The following is a 21,177-nucleotide window of genomic DNA, read 5'->3' on the forward strand; positions in this document are numbered from 1 at the left end:
CTTCTCCACTGAAATTACTACTGGAAGTATTGTTATTCACTTCAGTAGGACAGCTCCCAGTCGTAATAAGCATTACATGCTCCCCGTAAGTGTTTACAGCTACAGCAGGGTCTCCTCTTGTACGTAGCCTGTACACTTTGTCACTAACAAATATTAAGTGGGGACAGGCTGATGGGGAGGTTTTTTTTGCTTTGATGGTTTTATTTCAGGAGTGGGGAGAGTAGAGGGTCGCATATAAACCAAAAGATTTATCTTAAAAAAACAAAAACAAACACACACACACCACACAACAACAAAACCCACATTTTTTGTAGAGGATCCAAAACCATTGTCCAAGATGGATTTCTGTAAATATTGTATGAGGCTCCACCACCCTCACCGAGTAGCACCTTACTCGGTGAGTAGTCCCACCAAAATCAGTGGGACTATATGCAGAGTAAGGGTTCAAGAATCTGATGCTCAGTTAGACCGCACATTTCAACCATTTGTATGTGTATATATTGCTCAGTCAAAAAATGATTGTATCTCTGAAGCAGAATTAATACAATACGCAGATACGTTTCCTTAGAAATTACTCATATTTTTAAAGTACATGTAGCATTGCAAAGCTTATATAATTTATTGATGTGAAAGATCTGGCTCTCTCACATGCTATTAAATATATTTGCCTGTATTGGCAAGCATGAGGAATTTGCTTTGATTATTAATACAGATTTTCAAGCAATATTAGATGCTGAGATATTCAGAAATGTAGCTGGTGTTATGATACCATGCCAGCCTTTACTTTCTATTTGGCTGAAAAAGTCTAGTACAGGATTCTCTGAAAAATGTGTCCTGTTTATGCAGCTTCTATCAATATTACATTGAGTGTCAGAACTTAAGAAAAGATTCTCCTACTCATTTCTTTTTAAGATGCTACATCGCATCAGCAAGCAAAAATCATAGCTGGAGCTCCTGTACAAATAATGCCTTTTTCCAGTTCCCTTTCACTGGGTCGATTCTACATGGTTCTTGTTGATGTTAGATATTTGATCAAATTCAGGGCCCTGTTGTGCTAGGGATTGTACAAATACATAGTAATAGACATCCCTGCCCCCAAAGAATGTACAAACTTAGAACCAGACTGATTTCCTTATTTATATTGAGCAGTATTTTACATCATGAGTGAGCCATTCAGTTCAATGGTATTATTTGTGGAGTAACATATGATTTGAAGTGTAGAGGAGCAGACTCATCCCTGCGGTGCCTTCTGCTGGTGACTTCCAGGAATTAGCTCATTCCAGCTCCTGAGCACCCTCTGCAGGCCAGTGATCTGCCTGTCCTCTGGCCCCCATGTCCCTCCGGGACCCAGTGCCCTGTTGTCCAGGGTGCTGCCCCCGGCAGTAACCCCACCACCACTCTTAGGGTCTCCCCTCCCCAGGGAACCCCACCCACTATCCCCACCTCACCTCAGTATACAGCTACTGCCAGTCATTGTCTAGCCCCTGCACGTTGGGTCAGACTGCAGTATTAGCCTACTCATCACCGGCAAGGTTGGGTTTGGACCTGCTGCCTTTGCCTACCCCTAAGCTGCCCTCTGCAACCCCCAGTATCTTTTAGCCCAATGCTAGGCCGCAGCCTGGGGCTTTCCAAGCTAGTGCTCTCCAGCCTTTCCCCAGCCCTGCTTCACTCAGGTACCCTGTCTCTGACACCCTGCAGCCAGGCCCAGCTTCCTCTACCACCAGAAAGAAACTATTTGGGCTCCTGGCTCACAGCCTTTTTATACAGGCCAGCTGTGGCCTGATTGGGCCGTGGTCCAGCTCCAGCCACTTCCGAATCATCCCAGTTTAGCAGCTTCCAGCCACAACCTACCCCCAGGTCTGTTTTAAGCCCTTTCAGGGCAGGAGCAGGGTAACCACCCTGCTACAACAAGGTAGACAAAGGTTTCATTGTTCCCATTTGTATATAGATGGGAAACTGAGAAACAGAGTGAAATCGCTTGCATAAGTCCATCTCTAGTGTCTTAACCATAAGACAGTCCTTCCTCTCATTGCTTTTCTTTCTGCAAAATCTCTTTCTGTTAAAGATAATCACAGGACATTATATTTTAAATATGAGCAGGTTGAAAGACTCAGCACAAAGAAAATACAGGTGAGGGTCTTTCTTGAAGGCATAATATTTATTTCCAAAAACCAAAACAAATTTAACATAAGAAAAAAAAAAGAACAGAAAACTTACCCAGCTTGCATTTCAGAGAACCTTTTTATGTGGAGACCTGTATTCTCACAGGCATCGTCCTCTCTGTGGCAGAATCTGATCCTAAAAATACCTGTGTTGTGATATTATTTTCAGTTCACTGATGTGCATTACATCTTCATGCAGCCATTAATTCATCATGGCAGTCTGTTGGGGCATATACCCAAGCTATGTTGTGATGAATGTGCCTGTTTTACTATTAATATATTTATTTACTTGAACAGATTTGCTATGTTTCACAATGTCAAGATACCTAAAGAAAATGTATTGAACAGAACTGGAGATGTCACAGCGGAGGGAGTATACGTTAGCTCATTTAAGGTATGAAATTAACTGTATGCACAATTAATCCAGTCTATTAAATATACTACGAAAGAATTGTTTGTATTTTTTTTTTCAAATCAATTAACTGCTCCCTTATATTTTCGGGGCTGAATGGGGTTTTAGCCATGCATTTGCCATTAAAGTCAATGGGTGCTAACTCCTTGAAAGTATAACATTTGGCATAACTACCAGGATTCTGATGTTGCAGGTAGTGCAATTATGAAGTTATGGAATGGCTGAACCTTCCCATTTAGCATGTCTTTTATTCCCTCAGGATCTCAAGCAACGTTTTGGCGCTTCTCTTGGGGCTCTGTCCAGTGGTAGAGTTATGATCATAGGCATGTCTGTGGTTAATTTAAAGCTTGCCTTATCAATAGCCATTCGCTTCTCAGCTACACGCCGTCAGTTTGGACCAACAGATGAAGAAGAAATACCAGTCCTGGAATACCAAATGCAGGTACTAATTAAATCTACAATGTGACATTTCATTCAAATCTAGGGAATGTATTCAAATGTAAAGCAAGATCCTCAGCGCCTGCAAATCTGCACTGAAAGCAATGAAGTTACAGTAGTTTACACCAGCTGAATGTCTGGCCTTATAGAGTTCCGAAGGTTTGATTCTCAGTAAGACATAGTCTACACTACCAACTTCTCTAATCACACCCCGACCACATAGTTATGCTCACCTAACCCACACTGTAGACGGAGCTATGTCATTGGGAGGGCTTCTCCCACCGAGATAGCTACTGTCTGTCAGGGAGATGGAGTACCTAGGCCAATGGGAGAATCTCTCCCAGCAGCACTGGTTGAATCTTCACTAAGCACTAGCTGCTGCTGCACTGTAAATGTAGACAAGCCCTTAGGCCCCTTTACATCACTCTGGCAATGTAAAGAGGCCTTAAAGCTCACACCGCTCACTGCCAGAGAGGTGTAAACTGGCTTTATGTAAATAAGAATCAGACCCTGGAATACAGAAACCCCAATACATTGTTGAGCTCTTAGAAGCAAATTTCTGAGGGAGCTTATTGTTACTTTTCAGAAACTCTGGGTCCATATCAACTTTCATCATGCTTTCTTTTGTGTTGGTCTGCCCTACATTGACATCATCTTCCAGTCTATTCCCAATGCAGCTGCTAAGATCATCTTCCTCACCTGTTGTTCTGATCGTGTCACCCCATGTGCTGAATCCTTCTCCTGGCTTTTACTACTCCACTGCGTCAAATTCAAGATTCTCATCCTGACCTTCAAGGTCCTCACAGCTCTGCCGCTCTCTATTTATTTGCTTTGGTCTCACATTTCATTTCTTCCATAATCCCTGACTACCCTCTTTTCCACATCTCCCACAGCCAGTGTTGCACCTACTTCCATGATGTCCCCTCTCCATGGAGCACCTTCCTTCATCTGACCCATAAGGGCTGTACTCTAGTCATCCTCAAGAACCACTTCTTCCTTGAGGCTGTCAAGAGACAACTAATCATAGATAAATTAGGAGCAGTCAGATACCATTGAAGTGTAAATTATTTAACAAATCAAGAAGTGCATAATTTATATAACACCTGTACCTCTTGATTATATTTCTCTTTCTCTCCTTTTGATTTGGCTTGTCATCTTCAATTGAAAGTTCTTTGGGGTAGGGTTTTTGTGTGTAAACATTGTCTACAACATTATGGGTATTAAAGAAAACAATAAGAAGAATTCCCTCCACCTTACTATTGGTTTTATCAATGCATAGTTCGTTAGCATGTTTGTGTGCATTACTTTAACGTTTTTTCTTTATTAACCTTTGAAAATATAGAAATAATTATTTGTATCGCTGTAGCCCACGTCAGAAGCTGTACAAACACAGGATAAAAAGATGGTCTCTGCACCCAAAGGATTTCATTGAATGAATGTGCTGGTTTAATCTGATGTTATCAAAAATTAATAGGAATCATGAACTTGAATGGCATCACCCTGAGCATCCCTGTGAAGAAGGTTCATTTACTTTACTGATTTAAAGAGCCATTGCAAAAATAGCTAGTTGGGAATTTTTCAATTTAACATTTTTCATTGAAAAATGCCAATTTGTCAAAACCATAACTGTTCACTGGAGAGGGTTGATTACAACAAATTTCTCAATTCAAAGAAGTTTTTAAATTGTCAAAATTATGTTTGAAATGTAAAACTCCAGTCTTCTGGTTCAAAATGACTTTGCATTTAAACTAATTGTGGGAGGAAAAAAACAAAAACAGAATCAAAACATTTCAAAATTATTAAAATGTTTCAATTGACCCAAATTATTATTTTTTTTTTTGTTGAGGGGCTTGGGATTTTGGTTTATGAAAAGTTGACTGGTCTTGATTTTGGAGGGATTTTTTTTTTTTTGAAATCTTTAATTTTTGTGGGACAGGCAAATTGTTTCACATCCAGCTCTAATTACTAATTGAACATAACCACAAACAATATAGTCTGTATTTGGATAGGGTATTGTGGGGCGGGAGAGCAGATGCTTAATAATTAGAAGACTGAAGTTGAAATATGGTCGTTTTTTAGAAACTGAAACAATATACCATAGGGGTTCTGAGTATCCTTGGAAAAGCCCCTAATAATATGTATATATCAACCTTCCCTCACACAGATTTAATTTTCATTCCAGCAGTGGCGTCTGCTTCCTTATCTGGCAGCTACATATGCCTTAGACCATTTTGCCAAGTCTTTGTTCATGAACTTCATAGAATTTCACATAGGTCTTCTGATGAAGGATAAGAGTCCAAGACAGGTGAGATGTTTATACATATCCTTTTAATTGCAACTCAGGTTTTCAATGCAGTAAACTTCCAATTGTTGAACAAAGGACCTGTATACACAAGTGGCTCAGAAATGAGGGGAAGAGGGGAGAAACATTAATGTTAAAGGCCAGGAAAGCAGTTAACTGATCACGAGTTTATGTTCTGATGACTTCAGTGGGATTTAAGCATACATTCAAGTTCTTTCCAAAACAGAGATGTTTCTTCTTGAATAGGGGCCTAAGTAATTACTGTTCACTGCACCTTCAATAGGCTCTTGCAATATGCACTACTTATACTAAACAATCTGTTCCACCTTATATTTAGTTGTGACACACAGAATACCTTTCCCAGACCTGAAGAAGAGCTCTGTGTAAGATCAAAAGCTTTTCTCTTTCACCAACAGAAGTTGGTCCAATAAAAGATATTACCTCCTCCACCTTGTCTCTCTGCATTGCCTTAATGAAGATTCAGTTTTGGTCAACTGAAATTGACACTGCATGAGATACACGACAGAGAGTTTCTGTCATAAGCCAGAACAGTATCTTTTCAGAGTCAGGCTCAAGTTTCCAACTGAAGTTAATACTTTTGAAAATAATTCAACTGTAAAATATTAACATTTCTGAAATGTGGGTTAAATGAGCAGTACAATGAATTTCTTGGCAATCTCTATAAAGGAAATATTTTTCTCTCTCGGCACCTGTATAGGGCCTGACTCTGACCAGCATAAGTGCACTATATAGTTTTTTTAATTGTCTTTTTGTAAATAGAATTATTTTTGTAATAACTTAAGGTGGAATTCACCCCTGTGTCAAGGTCTGCACAGTGACTGTTTATCACTTCAGTCTCACTTAAACCCTCGGGCTTTATGCAAGTCAAGTTAAATGGTGTATACGCCTTGCACTCTGGTTAGTGTGTATTGCATGCCTCCTTTTGTGACCAGTCCATAGAGGATGTGGATCTGTTTACAGCTCACAGCTAGAGAGCCTGGCTCTTTTTTGTTCAAGAGGTATTCAGGCTTTTAATACCTGGTTCAATCCCTGGTCTTGATAAAGTCTGTGGCAGTCACAGGGATGAATTTCACCCTTAGTTTTTTGTGTGTACTCTTGAACTTTTTTGTTTAAAAAACATTATTTACCGTTAGCTTATTTTTTACAAAGGCTGAAATTGGACGTGAGATTCATGCCTTGTCTACTGGTGGTAAACCACTGGCCTCCTGGACTGCCCAGCAAGCAGCCCAGGAATGTCGAGAAGCTTGTGGAGGACATGGTTACCTGGCCAGTAAGTTATTAACTCCTGAACAGATACAGTCAGTTAAAGATTGTTTGCACACAGTTTTTGTTGTGTACAAATGTATGCATCAGTGGCAGTAAGTTTTCAAAAAGGCTTTGGCCCGATCTTCCTTTTTACAGATTGTGACGGTGTCCCCAGGGTACAAACTGGAGCTGTCAGACCGCTATGCCCCCTTAATCCTCCAGCCTGGGCTGTCTCCCACGGTGCTATGCCAGTGACAAACAACCAACCCCTCCTGGTGCTATTATCACTCAGCCATCAGCATGTGGAGACTCATACCCAGCAGTCACCCCAGAAATATACCATCTTACACTGCTCAAGCCTCTCTTGGACAGTGCAAGCTCATTAATTAGTTTGTCACTCCATCAAAGGGACGTGCAACAGTCCTTTTAAACCTGAGCTGAAATTTCCCAGGCACTTTAATCAAAACCACACAGTTTTAGGTAAAATATAAAACAGATTTATTAACTACAGAATGATAGATTTTAATTGATTATAAGTAGCAGACATAGAGTTCAAAGTTGGTTACATAAGAAATAAAAATAGAAACGCAGCCTAAATTCTAACTTTAACAGACTACGGCCATGTCTTCACTAGCACTTATGTTGGCAAAATTTTTGTCAGTCGGGGTGTGAAAAAAACATCCCCTTGAGCGACATACGTTTTGCTGGCGTACGCGCTCGTGTGCACAGCGTTATATTAGTGAGAGACTCCCCTTCCACCAACATAGCTACCCCCATCCATTGAGCTGGTTTTATTATGTTGACAGAGCTCTCTCATATCGGCATAACGCAGCTACATGTGTGCTCTTTCAGCTGCACAGCTATATCAGTACCACTGTGTCACTGTAAGTTTGTAAGTGTAGACATAGCCTAAGTAAGATCTGAATCAAATAGCTCTCTCACCCTAATACATGTTACAGGCAGCTCACAGTCCTTAATACACAGGCTAGATTCCCTTCCCAGCCTGAGACCAGTCTCCCCGGTTCAAACTCTTTGTCTTCCAGTTGCTCTCCCAGGTGTTGAGATGGGGGAGGAGAGAGGCCAAGTGATGATGTCATTGTTCCCCTTTTATACTTTCTTCCAACTGCCAGAAAGATACTTGCTGTGAGGTGGGGGTTAGGTAGCCCTCATTGCACACCTGCCCTCTCTGAGAAGCCTCTGGAAGAGTGGATTCTTCCTGATGGGTTATCAATGCCTGTCTGGCCAGAGATAGTTGCTCCTTTGTTGCTACTGAAAGGCTAGCTGTGGGCATTCCCCATTTCACAACATATTTCAGTAACACGGAGCAGTATTTCATAACTTCACATACAGTGATAGCACATATAATTCAACAGGATGTTAATGTTCAACAGATCAAAACTTTTTAAATGATATCTCACAAGGCATTCTCTGTACAAAACATATAATAATCATATCACGGTGGTGAAGATGGGGGTTCCAGGGTACTATTTTGAGGAACGGAGTGTCACACAGGTCCAGTTTGCACATGCAAAATCTGCACCCACAAAATGAATTTCAGGTGCAAAGTGTAATATTTGCACTGGCCATGAGGCAGTTACAACTATCCAAAGTGCCATTGCAGTTCATTTGGAGGAGAAATATAGATGCAGATGTTGCACATGCAGATTGCCCTCATAAAATGGATGTTTTGCTTCTGAAAATTTGCCCCCATGTATTTAGTTTTGTAAACAAAGGGTAACTTTCCAGCATCATCTGTTGATAAGAATAATTATATTGTATTGAAAACTGATTCAGATTTCTTTTTTTTTTAACTCACAGAATAATTGTTTCCAAGTTCTTTTGACCCATATTTGTATAATGATTGAGTAACATTACGTATTAAAATTTGTGACTTTTCTTTTAAAAGTGAATCGTCTAGGTGATATTCGAAATGACAATGACCCAAACTGCACCTATGAAGGAGACAATAATGTTCTGCTTCAGCAAACCAGCAACTACTTACTGAGCTGGGTGAATGCTAAACACCAAGGTAGCATGCAGTACTATATCTTATTTTAGATTTAGTGGTGATTTGGTAACAAGACTAGGAGATAATTCATACTGACAGAATTTATTTATGTATTCATTATTTGTAGATCATAAATAATGTTCTAGGTACCTTCATAAACAAATGTCTTGATCTCCCTCTCTCTATATTTCTGTTGCATCAGTCTCCACAGTATCTGGACCTCGTCGTAACTAGTTGTTTTCCATGTTGTAAGTAGGTAGTTTTGAAAAATTAACATGATAAAAAGTAATGTAGGGCTTGATGCTCTATCTGCGAGGGATTCAAACTCCCAAATCCACTGGAAGTCATTTGAAGCTTTCTGCACTGAGTAGGGCAGGGCTTTGTGGTCCTTGAAAAATAATATAAAGGCAATCTATCTCCTACCACCCTTATATGCGTTAAATAGCATCTGCATCCGTGTCATTCATTCCAGATGGAACTATGGTACTAGGCACTGAGAGTACAGGTTGCAGAATGTTTAGCCTAACTGAATAATTTTAACGATAGCATTTTGTTGTTTTCTGGATAAAAGATCACGGGACAAATTTCTGGCACAGATTCTGGCCAACATCTTCCAGGTGCGGAAAACCCATTCATGGGTATTGAATCTACAATCTCCGCTCCACTGGGAGCTTGCAACTAGCCAGGTCAGCTCCTCAGCACTTATTCACCTCACCTCATTCAGCTAAGTCCCCACTAGGCAGTAATAAGCTAAATATTTTGGCATTTCAGCACCTGGCCTATCAAGAAAGAGTAAACCTAGCCCTAGGATAGTGTTTTACCTCAAAATACTCTGACACTGACTTTGTAACAAATCAATTCATCGTTGGTATTCCAGATAAAGCTTCTATTGCATCCCCTCTTGGATCAGTAAACTTTTTGGAAGACTACAATCATATTCTTGGCCAGAAATTCACAGCCTCTAATGTTGAAGATTGCATGGACTCCTCAGGTAGCCATTTTCTATTTTCTCAATACAAATAGTTATTTTCACTCTGTCCCTTCCCCCCCAGCCAACTGATTTTTCTTCTCTCTCTTTCTCCGTTCTGTGTTTTTCCACCATCTTTTGTAAGCAGACAGCTTACCTATAAGCATTAGAGATTGAGTGATGCTTCCGAACACACAGCATTCAAGAGAGCTCAGACTATGGCACATCCTTTTAGACACAACATCCTGCATCTTGGCAGGGGGTTACACTAGATGACCCTTGTTCCATAGAATCTCTATGGATAGTAATTCCATGCTCTAATAAGAATATAACAGTAGGAATCTATTATAATTATAATTATCGGCCACCTGACCAGGACAGTGATAGTAACGATGAAATGCTAAGGGAGATTAGAGAGGCTATCAAAATTAAGAACTCAGTAATATTGGGGGATTTCAATTATTCCCATATTGACTGGGTACATGTCACCTCAGGACGAAATGCAGAGACAGAATTTCTTGATATTTTAAATGACTGCTGCTTGGAGCAACTGGTACAGGAACCCACAAGGGGAGAGGCAACTCTCAATTTAGTCCTGAGTGGAGCGCAGGATCTGGTCCAAGAGGTAACTATAACAGGACTTCTTGGAAATAGTTACCATAATATAACAACATTTAACATGCCTGTGGTGGAAGAACACCTCAACAGCCCAACACTGGGGCATTTAATTTCCGAAAGGGGAACTAAGCAAAAATGAGGAGGCTAGTTAAACAGAAATTAAAAGGCACAGAGACTAGAGTGAAATCCCTGTAAGCTACATGGACACTTTTCAAAGACACCATATTAGAGGCCCAACTTAAATGTACAGTAAAAGAACTAAAAAAGAGTCACCATGGCTTAACAACCATGTAAAAGAAGCCGCGAGAGATAAAAGGGCATCTTTTAAAAAGTGAAAGTCAAATCATAGTGAGGTAAATAGAAAGGGGCATAAACACTGCCAAATTAAGTGTAAAAATGTAATAAGAAAAGCCAAAAATGAGTTTGAAGAACAGCTAGCCAAAAACTCAAAAGGTATTAGCAAAATGTTTTTTAAGTACATCAGAAGCAGGAAGCCTGCTAAACAACCAGTGAGGTCCGTGTATGATTGAGATACAAAAGGAGCACTCAAAGACAATAAAGTCATTGCGGAGAAACTAAATAAATTTTTTGCTTCAGTCTTCATGGCTGAGGATGGTAGGGAGATTCCCAAACCTGAGCTGTCTTTTGCAGGTGACAAATCTGAGGAATTGTCACAGATTGAAGTGTCACCAGAGGAGGTTTTGGAATTAATTGATAAACTTAACAGTAACAAGTCACCAGGACCAGATGGCATTCACCCAAGAGTTCTGAAAGAACGCAAATGTGAAATTGCAGAACTATTAACTATGGTTTCTAATCTGTCCTTTAAATCAGCTTCCGTACCCAATGACTGGAAGTTAGCTAATGTAACACTAATATTTAAAAAGGGCTGTAGAGGTGATCCCGGCAATTACAGACAGGTAAGTCTAACGTCAGTACCAGGCAAATTAGTGGAAACAATAGTAAGGAACAAAATTGTCAGACACATAGAAGAACATAAATTGTTGGGAAAAGTCAACATCGTTTCTGTAAAGGGAAATCGTGTCTTACTAATCTATTAGAGTTCTTTGAAGGGGTCAACAAACATGTGAACAAGGGGGATCCAGTGGACATAGTGTATTTAGATTTCTAGAAAGCTTTTGACAAGGTCCCTCACCAAAGGCTCTTACGTAAATTAAGTTGTCATGGGATAAGAGGGAAGATCCTTTCATGGATTGAGAACTGGTTAAAAGGGAACAAAGTAGGAATAAAAGGTAAATTTTCAGAATGGAGAGGGGTAACTAGTGGTGTTCCCCAAGGGTCAGTTTTAGGACCAGTCCTATTCAACTTAATTCATAAATGATCTGGAGAAAGGGGTAAACAGTGAGGTGTCAAAGTTTGCAGATGATACTAAACTGCTCAAGATAGTTATGACCAAAGCAGACTGTGAAGAACTACAAAAAGATCTCACAAAACTAAGTGATGGGGCAACAAAATGGCAAACGAAATTTAATATGGATAAATGTAAAGTAATGCACATTGGAAAAAGTAACCCCAACTATACATACAATATGATGGGGGCTAATTTAGCTAGAACTAATCAAGAAAGAGATCTTGGAGTCATTGTGGATAGTTCCCCGAAGACATCCATGCAGTTTGCAGCAGCAGTCAAAAAAGCAAACAGGATTAAAAATAGGGATAGAGAATAAGCCGGAGAATATTTTATTGCCCTTATATAAATCCATGGTACACCCACATCTTGAATTCTGCATAAAGATGTCTCCTCATCTCAAAAAAGATATACTGGCCTTAGAAAAGATTCAGAGAAGGGCAACTAAAATGATTAGGGGTTTGGAACGGGTCCCATATGAGGAGAGATTAAAGACTCCTAGACTCCTAGACTCTAGGACTGGAAGGGACCTCGAGAGGTCATCGAGTCCAGTCCCCTGCCCTCATGGCAGGACCAAATACTGTCTAGACCATCCCTAATAGACATTTATCTAACCTACTCTTAAATATCTCCAGAGATGGAGATTCCACAACTTCCCTAGGCAATCTGTTCCAGTGTTTAACTACCCTGACTGTTAGGAACTTTTTCCTAATGTCCAACCTAAATCGCCCTTGCTGCAGTTTAAGCCCATTGCTTCTTGTTCTGTCACTGGAGGCTAAGGTGAACAAGTTTTCTCTCTCCTCCTGATGACACCCTTTTAGATACCTGAAAACTGCTATCATGTCCCCTCTCAGTCTTCTCTTTTCCAAACTAAACAAACCCAATTCCTTCAGCCTTCCTTCATAGGTCATGTTCTCAAGACCTTTAATAATTCTTGTTGCTCTAGGATTAGGACTTTTCAGCTTGGAAAAGAGGAGACTAAGTGGGGATATGATAGAAGTATATAAAATCATGAGTGATGTGGAGAAAGTGAATAAGGAAAACTTATTTACTTGTTCCCATAATATAAGAACTAAGGGCCACCAAATGAAACTAATGGGCAGCAGATTTAAAACAAATAAAAGGAAGTTGTTTTTTTCACACAGAGCACAGTCAACCCATGGAACTCCTTGCCTGAGGAGGTTGTGAAGGCTAGGACCATAGCAGGGTTTAAAAGAGGACTGGATAAATTCATGGAGGTTAAGTCCATTGATGACTATTAGCCAGGATGGGTAAGGAATTGGTGTCCCTAGCCTCTGTTTGTCAAAGGGTGGAAATGGGTGGCAGGAGAGAGATCACTTGATCATTACCCATTAGGTTCACTCCTTCTGGAGCACCTGGCATTGGCCATGGTCGGTAGACAGGATACTGGGCTGGATGGACCTTTGGACTTACCCAGTATGGCCATTCTTATGGTTTTTTAACCCTATGATTCTATGATCCCTAATAAGCAATGTTTTTCCTCTGGTATTTATTATATGTGTAGAGCCTTGACTGCAAGAGAACTAGGATGGGTAAATTAATTCAGATTAAAATGTGAATTAACTTGATCGATTGGGTGTTTTTATTCCTACTTTTGCACAGCTCTTCACTTTTTGGTTTCATTCCAAAGCAGACACACTAAAAACAGGTGCTGTTCTTGTGCTACCTGTGACCTGGGTGGCCGAGAGAAGTGCTATGTCCTTTCAGCCGGCTTTCTAGACAGCAAAGGAAATCTGACAGAGCTGGTTTAAAATTTTCAAATTTTTGATGATTTTTTTGGCAAAAATATTTGCTGTTTTTCAGCCAACTTATAGAGATGGTATTTTTCAAAAATGTAAAGATACCATACGAAAATTTACAGAGTTTTCTGTATTATTCATCCAGCTCTGGATCTGATAAGCTGACAGCTGAACATTTGAATTCTCACCTGATCCAGTGTTTTTTTCTTTTCTTATAACATATTCTTCATCAAATTGCATTTTACTATTTATTTATGTTGTGTGATGCACATTGCAATTTACTAGGGACCAAATTTTCATTTCTTAATATGTCTCATTGGCACAAAACATGCAAACTGAATTCTAGCATGAAATTGCTAGACAAAATGGTTTCATGCAATGTTGGCTTGCATGTATTCTTCAAGTAAAATGTTATTCTTGTTCCGCTAAAGTTGTATTTGTTGGTAGTTGTCCTCCAATATTGTATTGTTTTTAGAAAAGGCCATGTCTACACTACAGAGTTAAGTAGACTTAAGTTATGTCTATCATAAACTGCTGTAATTACATCGCTTGTGCATGTTTATACAGTGCTTCTTGCACCGACAGAGAGAGCAGTGCCCTGTGAATAGCTATCCCACTGTGCAAATCATCACCTTCTCCTACTAAGAGTTCTAGGAGTTTTCTCCATCCCAAAATTCCAAGGTCTTCCAACTGCATTTCAGGCCATTTTTCAACTGCCCCTGTAAACTTTGCACTTGCCATCTCTGCCTGAAAGCATGGATCCTGCACTGCTCCCACCAATCTAGTGGTAAGTGGAAAGAAACAATTCAAGATTGATGTTGGTGTTCACGGAACAGCTGCACACGGTGGATTGTTGCTACTAGACTTGGGAAACAAGCACTGAGTGGTGGGATCAGATTGTGATGCAGATATGGGATGATATGCAGTAGCTGCAGAACTTTCATATGCATAAAGCCACCTTCCTTGAACTCTGTGCAGAGCTCATACCCGCCCTACAGCACAAGGACTACAAAATGAGAACTGTCCTTACTTTTCCTCATTCACCTTCTTATCTGACAGAGGCGCTCCGCCAGTGTGTAGGAGCTGGCCCTCAAGGGCACATCTGCGTCAGCAAAAGAAACAATACACAGAGTCAGTATTGTGATTTCACTCATAGTCTTTAATCATAAAAGCATAAAAGTTACATACGCCTCTTTCTCACTTTTTCTTGGCAAGCACAGCCAGAGCTCTAATCATGGTGAGTTTGACCCAAGGGCGTGTGTGCAAGATGGGACAATGGATCTGGGTGGTTTTCACTACAAGCGCCTAGTAACACTATTCTGAAAAAAGAGAACTAGATAACTAAGCTAAGGGAATACTTGCAAGGCAAGTGAGAGTTCCAACAGTAAGAAAGAACTGAAGGGGGGTTGGGTCGCCACTCCAGGGGGCTCTGCAGCCAGCTCCCCAGCCAACCATGGGAACTGCTAAGGGAAAAAATTTCTAATGACCATGCACACGGCATGCGCACACACCTGATTGGAATGGATGGGAACAACACATCTCAAAGAACAGCAGTTACAAGAAGATGAGTAACCGTTTTATCTCTATGGAGGATTCCCAGGAGATCCTAGTGTGCATTAACAAACTGTTTTGCAAGACCCCCACTGCATAGCAGCACAGGGAAATGTGAAGCAGATGCAAACAATACCTAGTGTTGTTAATTTCAGTCCCTTCTCCCACATGCACCATGTAGCAAAATAAAAGACACCTCTACCTTATGCAACCATGCAGTATCAAAGTAAAATGAGTACTCATCAGAGCTCCCATCTCCTGCTTCAGGCACACCAGAGCTGGACTGCTGGGACTGGCTAGAACACTCTGGAGTCAAAGAGGTCCTGGCTTGCCACGCCACCAGACGAGCCTGTCGCCTGTCCCACATCCTCCTCCAACTTGACCTCCTCAGGGCTGACTCTGCTGGCTACTGCCTCCAGTCCCCCCGAAGTATCCACAGGGCTCTTGGCAGGGAAGGTGGGGGTCACTGCTGAGGATGGTGTGCAGCTCCTTGTAGAAGCAGCATGTTTTTGGTAGCACACCAGAGCAATGGTTGGCCTCCCGTGCCTTCTGGTACAGCTGCCTTAGCTCCCTTATCTTAGCATGGCACTGCTACATGTCCCTTTTTTGTCCCTTTTCATCCATGCCATGAGTAATTTGCTCATAGGTGTCAACGTTCCTATGGCTGAATTGGAGCGACAACTACACATCCTCCTCTCCAAACAGACCCAACAGATCCAGCAACTTCTATTGTACTCCCCGCAGGAGCCTGTTTGTTGTGGAAAGCCAACATGGTCAACTGGGAAGATGCGATATGAGCTGTCCACTTTGAGCAAACAAGAAATGGAATTTCAAAAATTCTTTAAAGTGGGAGGAACACATGCCTGAGTACGTTTGCAGACTAGAAACTGCTTACCAAAGTGGTCATGATGGGCATTGTGGGACACCTCCCAGAGGCCACTTAGGGTAACAAACAAGTTACACTGACACCGTGTCGCGGTAACTTTGTCCCAAAAAGCTCTATGTCACTCGTCAAGGTGGTTTTATTCTGTTGGTGTAGCAGAGAGTTAAATCGGTGGGAGGAACATTGTTGTGTGTACACCTCCACTGTTTTGTCTACAAAACCTGACTTTTGTTGACAAAACTGTGTAGTGTAGACAAGGCCAGGGACTCTCATATGGGCCAGATCTCTGTTTGATGTAATTAGATTGGGGCCTTGAAATAGCTTTATAAGGAAAGTGCATGTGAGTTAGAACAGTGTAGAGCAGGGCAACATTTTGAATAGTAAAATATGCACAAAGTATGTCACTGTGTAATAATTGTCTTTGGTTTGGTTGGAAAAAATGGAGAAACAGTGAGAAAAGAGCTTAAGCAGTTGGCTTAGTTTTCTCTGCTATAATCAAATTAAGAAAGACAGTACATGCCATTCCCACGATCTTATTGTTGCTATTTACCCAAATTGGCCCTTAGGGGGAAATTAGAGGGAATCAGATCTATATGAGGATTTAAGACAAAAGTGAGTCTATAAAACTGAGAATTTATTATGGGTAGAAATTTAACCTTAATTTATAGATGTCATTAACAGGCAATCTGCTTGTTTCCTGGAATCCAAATAACTGCTTCAGTGCTCAGCTAATTGAATGAAGAAATACTGGGATTACTGCAGTCTCGGTAATGATGCAGAGCTCCAAGTGAGATAATGCCTCAATAGTTATGACAAGAACTTAACATCTGACTAGCTTCAAAATGCAAAGGCTTAGAAGAAAGGCTTGCTGAAATGATTGTTTGCTTTGTCTTTGTGGTAAAACTCAAGCTTGTGACATGCTGGACAGCACAAACTAATAACTAAGCACATTTTTGTCTCATCAGTTAATACCTACCGAAGCAGCCAAATCACAGTTGGAAAAAAAACTAAATCTGTTCATCTGTACTTTCTATTAGAAGTAATTTAATAGCATTGGACTAAGTCTCTGACTAGAATTTAGGCCACCAGGATTTAGCCAAGGGTATGTCTACACTGCCAGATTGGCGGGTAGTGATCCATCTATCGGGGATTGATTTATCATGTCTAGTGTAGACACAATAAATCGATCCTCAATCGCTCTGTCGACTCCTGTACTCCACCACAGTGAGAGGTGGAAGCGGAGTCGATGGGGGAGCAGCAGCAGTCAACCCCACGCCGTGAGGTAAGTTGTCCTAAGATACGTCAACTTCAGCTAAACTGTTCTCGTAGTTGAAGTTGTGTATCTTAGGTCAATCCCCCTGCCTAGTGTAGACCAGTCCCAAGAATCATAGAGATGTAGAACTGGAAGGGACCTTGAGAGGTTATCTAGGCATGCCTCCCCCACCCCACCCCTATATTGAGGTAGGACCAAGTGTACCTACACCATTCCTAACAGGTGTATTTCTAACCTGTTCTTAAAAGCCTCCAATGACAAGGATTCCACTACCTCCCTAGGTAACTTATTCCAGTACTTAACTATCCTTATAGTTAGAAAGTGTGTCCCGATACCTAATCTAAATCTCCCTTGCTATGGATTAAGCTCATTAGTTCTTGTCCTATCTTCACTGGACATGGAGAACAATTGATCACCATCCTCTTTATGATAGTCCTTAATATATTTGAAGATGGTTATAAAGTGCCCCCTCGGTCTTCTTTTTCTCAACACTAAACATGCCTATATGTACTCTGTAATACCTGCTTCCCTAATAATCCCAGAGTGCTTCAAAAATTTAACAAGCTGCTCTGCAGTGGTTACTTCACTTGCCACTTAAATACAGCCACATATGGGTGGAACATGGCAACAGTTTAATGGCATATACAGTCACGCCACAACTTTTAAAGGCTCAACACGCAAGGTGTTGGCTATCCTCAATGCAAGGAGATACACAGCACCTTTCAGGATTGAGCTTTAGAAGAGGAAGAGAAAATACTTTATGAGATTGAACCAGTAGGAAGGCAGAATATAAATAATAAACTGAGAATTTGACTCTGTTACAGGAAACAACCCATTCTTGTGAAAAGTGTCATGGGATATTTAATGAATGTATGTGAGCAAGACCTTGTTTATTCTTATTTTAAGGACTATAGTCAGAATTCTCTTGGCGACTTTGCCCCAGTCAGGCACTTCAAAGTTGCTGTTTTGTGGCAGTGGATTGCCAGCAGAGCATTCTCTTAGCAAAGGGCAACTCTCCAGTGGTCACAAGCTGGTGAAGGTGGCATAGTTCCTCCTGTGAAAGCTGCCCACACCCACCTCCAGGATCTGGGAGAAAGGGTGGTGAAGGCTGAAAGCAGGGAAGGGTCATGGCAGAGCAGAGCTTTACTATGCCTGCCTTCCACTGGCATAAGTCATTCAGGGACCTTACATCAGTGGGATAAGTTAGACCAGCTCCTCATTGCTAGGGTCAGGTTGCAGAAGAAAAGGGTCACAACTGGCTCCCTAACAACTTTTTTTTAATTGATTTATGTAAGCCTCTAACAGGAATCCAGTGTCTGTCCCAAATAACATGAGTTTAGAATAAAGTCAGTTCTGTTTGTGATTACTAGCAATAGGAGCATCAACATGCAATATTTCAGTTTTCCTCTCTTTACCACGTGGAAAATTTCTTCTGTCTTTCAGTTCCATTAGCTGCATATAAATGGCTGGTTTGTTACCTGCTCCGAGAAAGTGCCCTGAAATTGAGCCACGAGAAACAGAGTGGGAGTAGTGATTTTGAAGCAAGAAACAACAGTCAGGTAACAATTTATTCAAAGTCCTACCTTATTTACTGTCTGTTTTCCTCCAAGTTTGCCAGCTCTTGTTTCCTTTATCCTTCTGTCATTCATAAAGCAGCAAATCATAGTAACTAATAAAAATGATTCCCATCCATGTGCATTGTATTAAAGGAGGACAATTACAATCAGTAAAATCTTTCAAAACATAGTTTCCATCAGAACCATGCAGACATTGTTGTGTAATAAAATCAAATTAATCTTAATTTTTAACTCCTCTTTTGAAGATTATATCTACTACTATTAAATCCACTACCACTCCTAATTAGTACATCTATATCTGCTTATTATGCTGCACTTGTGGCCAAATACATACTGTAAGAAAGAATCCTGTTCTGGACGATGGACTAGATGACCTAATAGGTCTTTTCCATCTCTAATGTCTATAATTCAAATGCAGAGCCCTCATGACATATACCAGACTGACAATATTGGAAAGTGACAAGGAAACATTGACAGTCATACGACGAGTGGATCCACTGTCCCCTAACAAGATTTTAACAGCCAAGGAGGGCATGGCTCCAAATCACAGCTTGCAGCACTTCCCCATCCATCTCTCTCCTCAGTGAACAAAACTGGCCGGAACCCAAAGCACAGAATTCTTGGCATTTGTTATTCCTGAGGGGGATCTGCTGCTCTGGAGGCAGCCAGCCTTACCTGCAAAGTACATTGAAAACTTATAACAAGAAACACTCAACTCTGTATCCAAGTAGAGAAGACCAGGCTTCACCCAGGCTTCCACCACCCAGGATAGCTCTGCTGGTTGGGACTTTGCAAAAGCTATGGTAGAAGTAACCACCATCAGAGCCTTCATCCGAGCAACAGCTTAGAATAAGAGAGAAATGTCTACTTTGCTGGGTTAGTATCAGATTGTGAACAACGTGTCCCCTGGCTGGCACTTACTACTAACAGCATAAATACGACTATGATTCCATCTGGTATGGCCCATTACCCAATGACTACGCCCCTTTAGGAATGCGGTGCATAGCCAAGCGTGTTAAGAAGCTGAGCAATATAGAGGTACCCTGCCCTACTTCTTCCTTGTATTCATTAGACTCTCTTCCCTCCCTACAATGCTTGTGCAGCACAGGGGAGGATTTTTCTTGTAAATAATGTTCATTAAATACATCTGAAAATGATTAGCATCATGGAGCTTTGGAGACCTTGGTAGATTTGATTTTAAAACATCAGGGCGTGAAGAAGCACTTTCTGTCAGCCCCTTGGCAGAGAAATGATGTAGTGTTCAGTCATGCAGCAGGAGATCTGGGACAGATTCCTGGCCTATCCCTGGGCTATGGTGAGTTGAGAGTTCACTGGACAGCCCAGGGTAGCAGGGGAGGAAATGCTTTGTATCACTCATCTGTGATGTCTCATGCTGGCTGAACAGGATTAATGGGCTCAGAAGGGAGTTCTGTCCATTTATTCCCAGCCAAAAAGTTAATGGGAAAAATGCAGGACTACAAGACTGGGTTTATAAAGTAGAAAGAAGTCGCAGAGGGGGACTCATTGTCAGGGCTCGAACAGGGCAGGGATATTGAGAGACATTTGATTGTGACTAGAGAATTGGTCCAATCACAAAATTCTGATCTAAATTCAGGTCCAACCATTGAGGGTGAAAAAATCTCTCTTCCTCTCCCAAAGTTTTATGGGTGCTCAGATGTGGTTTTTGTTCTTCAGGCTTATCTCCGGTAATGACACTGATCAAGGGTGCTATTGAAGAACTATACAAAGAGAGTGGAATTATTTAGAATAGGATTTTGTTTTTTTAAATAGGCTGTCTATTGCAGTGATTTAAAAGAAACTGACCAACCATGATTTACTGAACATAGAACAAACCCAACAAGTTGAAATAATACGAAATTAATGCCTGTAGGAAACAACTGAGAGCAGTGTAACAAACTGTTATAACACAAACATCTTCCTATTCAGCTTTCAAATACATATTCATTCATATAACAACCTGTTTCAAATTTAAATGGTATTCCAGTTCAAGTGGCTATATAAAGGTTACCAAAGCTTCCTATGCAAATAATTAGTCCCTATATTTTTATCCCATGTATTAAAAATATTGTAAGAGGTAGTGGGTGTTTTTTTACCTTGCTAATAGAGTAAGAGCAAAGGGTTAGTTGTGTCATTCTTTCAAACAACATTAGTGTCAATGGGGACTAGTAAGCACTATGTCCAATAATGTTTATAGGATCAGACCCTTCCTTTTCCTATAATTTAGTAGAAAATTCTATCCCTGCTATAGAATTCCATAAGATGGTTTAAAACAATTTATAGAAAGGAGAGCAATCTCTATTCAGTACTATAGATTTTAGAATAATTTCTATAGAACCCTACTGGTATCATTCATATTAATTTCTATAGCATTTTCTATTTGAGCTCAATGGGCATTAACAAGACCTTGGACCTGATTCTCAACTGTCTTCCACCTTCTGTAGTCATTTACACCTGTACAAAGTGGGTGTGAAATGCTGCCAGATCAGAATGGTAGCATGTTATACATCAGTTTTGCCCTAACTTTGGACAGGTAGAAGTGACTGTACAAGTTGGGAGATGGTGGAGAATTA

At 40.7% G+C, this 21,177-nt stretch overlaps 1 protein-coding gene across 4 annotated transcripts in view; it reads left to right on the plus strand.

The window, feature by feature from the left end:
- Positions 1-21,177, plus strand: part of ACOX3 (acyl-CoA oxidase 3, pristanoyl) — a 65,518-nt gene that overhangs the window by 35,614 nt on the left and 8,727 nt on the right. For 2 of the 4 annotated variants that reach the window (XM_030563372.1, XM_030563371.1), the window contains 7 exons: positions 2,460-2,556; positions 2,834-3,016; positions 5,195-5,317; positions 6,485-6,605; positions 8,487-8,609; positions 9,466-9,579; positions 18,453-18,568. In XM_030563372.1, coding sequence (XP_030419232.1) covers positions 2,460-2,556; positions 2,834-3,016; positions 5,195-5,317; positions 6,485-6,605; positions 8,487-8,609; positions 9,466-9,579; positions 18,453-18,568 — 877 coding nt within the window. The remainder of the gene's footprint in view (positions 1-2,459; positions 2,557-2,833; positions 3,017-5,194; positions 5,318-6,484; positions 6,606-8,486; positions 8,610-9,465; positions 9,580-18,452; positions 18,569-21,177) is intronic. The other 2 variants (XM_030563373.1, XM_030563374.1) reach the window with 2 other exon arrangements.

Source organism: Gopherus evgoodei, chromosome 5 (genome assembly GCF_007399415.2).
Source record: "Gopherus evgoodei ecotype Sinaloan lineage chromosome 5, rGopEvg1_v1.p, whole genome shotgun sequence".
Classification (NCBI taxonomy): Eukaryota; Metazoa; Chordata; order Testudines; family Testudinidae; genus Gopherus; species Gopherus evgoodei.